Source organism: Alligator sinensis, unplaced genomic scaffold (assembly GCF_000455745.1).
Source record: "Alligator sinensis unplaced genomic scaffold, ASM45574v1 scaffold719_1, whole genome shotgun sequence".
Lineage (NCBI taxonomy): Eukaryota > Metazoa > Chordata > Crocodylia > Alligatoridae > Alligator > Alligator sinensis.
The window spans coordinates 58,445-64,003 of record NW_005843473.1 but is presented as its reverse complement, the minus strand read 5'-3'; the positions used below and the strand labels follow the sequence as shown (position 1 = coordinate 64,003).

General features: G+C 51.4%; 1 protein-coding gene across 7 annotated transcripts in view; it reads right to left on the bottom strand.

The window, feature by feature from the left end:
• The window catches only part of LOC102379171 (zinc finger protein 436-like), a 23,816-nt gene that overhangs the window by 17,708 nt on the left and 549 nt on the right, over nt 1-5,559 (bottom strand). For 3 of the 7 annotated variants that reach the window (XM_025195347.1, XM_025195346.1, XM_006038801.3), the window contains exons 2-5: nt 3,949-4,271; nt 3,329-3,536; nt 2,267-2,356; nt 462-646 (exon numbers count right to left, since the gene is read on the bottom strand). In XM_025195347.1, the coding sequence (XP_025051132.1) occupies nt 462-646; nt 2,267-2,356; nt 3,329-3,536; nt 3,949-4,185 (720 nt within the window). In that variant the 5' untranslated portion in view covers nt 4,186-4,271. The remainder of the gene's footprint in view (nt 1-461; nt 647-2,266; nt 2,357-3,328; nt 3,537-3,948; nt 4,272-5,559) is intronic. The other 4 variants (XM_025195350.1, XM_025195351.1, XM_025195349.1 and 1 more) reach the window with 3 other exon arrangements.

Here is a 5,559-nt window from a genome sequence, read left to right as displayed (position 1 = left end):
CTGCCCTGGGCAGGGGGTCAGACTTGACAATCTAATAGGTGCCTTCTGAAACTCAGAAACACTACTCACTCCAAGAAAACTGCCAGCTCAATATCCTGCCGTGGCACTGGCTGGGTTGGAGGGACCCTGCTGGACTTAAGTGCAGAGCCCTTCCACCCTTCTCAGGAGGAACCTGGTGGGCTCAGCTGAGGTGACCCTCACCCTGTGCTTCCTGGTACTGGCTCTCTTTTGGGTACCCATGCTTCCAGAGGCAGGGAGCACAGATGCCAAGGGCAGTACTTTCAGTTCCAGCCTAGCAGGTAGCCCTCAAGCCCACCCTGCTGGCTCCATTTGGATGTAGCCTCTCTTGCTGGTGAAGCTTCTTCTTGTGGCTCTCTCCACTCCTCTAGTTCTTCCCCACACCCCCAACTCTTGCCAGGCTTTACCCTGGCTCCATGCTCACACTCCACTGCAGCCTGTACCTTGCTCGTAGCCACATTCTTTTTCTCCTGTGGGCACCTGCCCTGCTTCTCATGCACTTGGCCTGGCACATGTGTCAGGAGTCCCCTCTCCCCAGATCTTCGTGGGGGTGGCCTCAGCAGTTCCAGGTTCACAGGCCCTTCCTCAAGATGCTGCTCTTCAGCTATGCTCAGGCTCCCTGCACCTGCTGGGTGGAGAATAACATCCACAGGTTGTAGGCCTCACTGGAACATCCATCAATATATACATACTGTTCACACACAGGCTTTTTTGCTAAAGCACTGGCCAGAGAGAGCCTGATCAGCAAACCTGGCTGATGCCTTAACTTGTCATATAGGCAAAACTTGGCATGTGAGCCAGAGAATGGGTGGGGAAGATGGCTGTACAAGGTAGAGAACAGTTCAGTACCAGGATAAGGCCAGAATGGGAACCCCCAAATCAGGATGTGGAGCAAGCCATGGTACAGGATGGATCAAGACAGTCAACATAATGGTGGAATGTAACATGTAATGTGTCTTTTGACCACTGTAGAAAAAGAGAAATAGAAACGAAGGAATCCTTATACTGGCCTAGGGGAGCCTGCGTGGTGCTATGCCAATGTCTTGTCACGGGCATACGTGCATTAACACCTTGCCTGTCAGACCACTAGTGTCTTAGGGCCACACCTTGTAGACAATAAACCTGGCCAAATATCTGCCAGTGAACTGCGCCTGCGATTGTTCTTTAAGTCAAGATTGGTGTTGGGATCTGCTGATGGTGATTTTTTCCTAGCCCTACAGTCCCTGAGACTTCAGGCCCTGCCAAGTGTTCAAATTCAAGCTGGACAGAAACCAGCTATAAAGTTGTTATAAATTTTCAAGCACTAGTTTCATTGCTGGTTGGCTCTTAAAGCTGAATGGACATTTTTATGGCATGACAATTACTTTGCACGTGTAGCCAGTCTAAGTTCATTGCACAATTGACCAGTAAATTGTTTAATATACACAATGCTTGGCAGGGGCCTTTAACACTGACAACACATCAATAACACCTGACAAGGGTCAGCGATGATGACACATTAGCCTTAGTGCCACTGGCAAAGGCAAAGCCCAGCTACTCCCCCATGTTTGTGTGTGCATAAGCTCACCCACAGGCCTCTATGTATAGGGGAAGGGAGAGTTGGAAAAGTCAAGGTCCCACTGGTCTTCTAAGGCCCCTACTACATGTTACATCTATTACTCAATTAACTGGTGAATCACACAACAAATTTAGATCAGCTACATGTGCAAAGTAAGACTGGCCAGAAGAGAAGAAAAACTCTCACACCACAAAATGGTTAATCACGCGATAAATCTGGACCAGCCACACACGCACAGTCATTATTGCCTGATAAAAATGACTACCCAGTTATCAAGAGTGCCAAGCAGCTACAAAGTTAGTGCTTGAAAAATGTCTAACAACGGTATGGCTGGATTCTACCCAGCTTTCATTTGAATGTGTAGCAGGGCCCTTCTGAAAGACCTCCACAGCAATGAAGGAGGGGATGGTCCCCAATGATCTGCCCTTTCTTGTGGGCAACCACAGACATCTCTCCCTGCGAGAGACAACAGGAACCCTGGTTCTGCACTAGAATCCACATTGCAGAGGAGGAGGTGGGAAATAAATAGGGCCACTTGCTCCATGGGCTGTTGGTGGCTTTTAGGGGGATGCCAGGAGAACAGGCAACATGCTGAATTGATCCCTAACAAGACTCTCAAGCCGACTAGACTTTTCCACAGACAAGAGGTGCCTCCTGCTGCTGAGAAAAGGCAGAACCAGCACCTCTTACCTGCCCCCGGGGAAGGGCCTTGTTTGGGGAAGCAGCCCAAAGAGCTTTCATCTGCCAATGAGTCCAAGGTCTCCTCTGTTTTAGGGGAATCTACAATGGGACAGAAGCCTGGGGTTAACTAAATAAAAACGAACCCAAACTCACTAGGAAAACCCATTGCCCGCACACCCACAACAGCCCATTCTTGGGCACAGAGGGCTCATGGTAGGCATGACAGAGGAGTGACTGGGACTCCAGCATCTGTCATAATCACAGCAGCACTCAGTGTCACCACAAAAACTGCCAGCATCCACTTCTGCAAAGTCCTGCATAGACACTGAGCTTGCTAAAGAGCTGCTGGCTGGTTAAAGCTGAGCAAAACCACTGCAAGTTTTGTCCAAATGGAAACACTGTCAAGGACAGCAAGAAGACAATGTGCAGAGAGAGACAGAGAGAGAGAGAGAAGGAGAGAGAGAGGTGTGATAAGGAAAGCCTACCAGTCTGGGAGCATTTGTACAGACAGGGATTTAGAAAAATACTCAAATGTGAAAACTCAGTTAAACAAATAACCTGTAAATGGCCAGTAGCACAGCAATCACCATGAGGAAAATGATGAATATGCAAGTAACAAAAGGCATAAAACTGTTTGGAAACAAAGTGGTGTTGGACTACTAGACTGTTGGTCTACTAGACAATGCCCCTGAATGTCCCAGTGAAACTCTGGGTGTTCTGATCAGTAGGACAGGAAGCAAGACGTGCTGGCAAAGTGACTGGTGTATTTCTAGGTATGGGAGTGAGTGCTGAATAAGCCTACACAAGTGCAGAGAAAACTCCTGCCTCTGCAGCATTCTCTCTCAGTAGCCCACTGGTTCCCCAATTCCAGGTTTCGGGATAACACGAGGAAGATAAAGGGTCTTGCCACTGGGTGCTGCTGTCATGCCAAAGCTCCCGGGGACAGATCCAGGTCCTATCGCCCCACAGACTCACAGCAAAAGACCCCAGGCCCCTCGGGGGCTTAACAGTCAGGCAGGCACTGGCATCTGGGCCCCTCAGTAACCTCTACCCAGGCCCTGGGCACATTACCTGGCTTCTTGTGGGGTAGGAAATACTCTTTAGGGACACAAGGCAGCTCCTTCTTAGGCCCCCGGGTTTCATACTGTCCTGCCTCCTCCAGGGGCATGTGCCCACGATGGGGCTGAAGCCGCTCCGGCAAGGAGCAGAGAGGTTCCCTCAATGCCCAAGGTCCCTCCATGTCCACGGCCACCTCCTCGAGCTGCCTGTGCACTGTGACCTGGGGACGAGACAACCACATAACTGGGAGCCAAGAGAGATGGGGTGGGAAGGAACATCCCTAGACACACTGAGACAAGGAGGCAGTATCAATGACCAGAGTGAAACACTCATCTGGAGTATCTCGTCCTCTGTTAGCCCACCCAAAACCCCTTGGCCAGAGCCACCAGCATGGTGCAAGTCATCATGCCCCCATTCCCAGCTTGGTGCTGCCTGGAGCAGGATAGCCAGGAACTGCCCCAACACTAGCAGCTCCAGCATCTGCTCCTTCCTGCCAGGCAGCACTGGCAGAGCCCCCACAGGTGGCTGCAAACCTCCCCTGGCCTCTGGCCACCTTGCAGCAGATGGCCCAGGCAAAAGGGCTGACCCCAGAGCTATATTTGACAACACAGCCAAATCACAGAAGCACTCACCTGCCAGTGCTGGATGGGCTCCTCCAGCAGCTCCTGCTTGTTCCAATGTGGTGCCGCCCATCTCGGGGATGCTCTGCCTGTCCTAGCTGGGACAGTACGAGGGGCTTTCCTTGCCCTTTCAGTTCTTGCCCTGAGCTCGAGTTCTGCTGAGTCCTGCACCTCCGTCTTCACCAGAGGCTGCAGCAGCACTGGGAAGGGGAGAACTAAGTCTAACACCATCCCCAGCTCAGCAGCCATCTTTGCCTCACCCGAGCCTGGGCCTGAGCTCACTCTCCTGCCCCTCACATGCGGGGCCTGTTGGCAGCGTCCGGGCTCCTGGCTGCCTGTAGGAAGGAGACAATGGGGTTTTATCGTGTGATGGAGGAGCCAGGATCCAAACACACCGCTGTGGATCCACAGCCCCTCAGCCAGCCCAGGTCACCCAGAGACGTTGTAGAATCTCCAGCCTTGGAGGTTTTTAAGGCCCAGCTTGACAAAGGGTCTAGGGAGGGATGATCCCTTCCAGCCCTAATTTTCTATGATGCCTGGCCCTGGTCCCTTGCAGGGAAAAGAGGTTTTAGAAGTATAAATTACCAGAATGTCTATTGTCTATAGCTTAATCTCTCCCCCTCTCAAAATCTCTCTCTCTTTCTATCACTCTTCCTCTCTCTAAACATCTCTCTCTGCATCCCTGACTCTCTCTGTCTCATACACACGCAATCTCTCTTTCTCTCAGTCTCCCCCTATCTCCATCTATAACCCATGTCTACAGGTTACCCAAGGGTAATCCCCCCACAAAAAACATGCACGCACATCTGGGGTAAATTTCACACACAGACATGTACACACACACACACACACTTCTCTCCCTCTTGACATACAAGTTGCCTGTGGGTAATTTCCCCCCAAAACACATGTACACCCCCCATATATATCTGGGGTAAATTTCACACACACTCTCACTCTCTGTCTCTCTCATATACACAGCAATTATTTAAGGGTAACCCCCCCAAAACACACACACACACATATATGTGCACACATATATGCAAGGAAAATGGCGCACATGCACGCACACGTTCCAGACACGCATGCGCACACGCGCCCCTCTCTCTGACACAGACACAAGTTATCTAAGGAAGCGGGTCTCAGCCTTCTTTCCTGTGCAGACCCCTAAAAAACGTTGAACGGAGACGCGGCGGACCCTTCTGAACTGAAAGCCTGGGCGTCCACATACTTCTGACTGATCAGTCACCTTTTGCGGACCCCGTAGACATAACGTGGCGATCCCCAGGGGTCCACAGACCACAGGTTGAAAACCACTGAATGACAGGTCACCCCCCCCCCCCAAACACACATCTGGGATAAAAGTCACATGCGCACACACTCCAAACACATGTGCACATAGATATGGGCACTACACACACACTGCCCAAGGGTAGTCTCCCCAGAGCGCGCACACACACCAGGCACACTACCTAAGGGTAATCCTCCGCCCTCCCTACACACACACACACACACACACTTACTTGTACGAGGGGTACATTTTGTGCATGTGCACACAGACTCCTCTCTTGCACCCCCACCCCCGGCACACACGTTACCTAAGGGCACCCCCCAACACACGCCCCC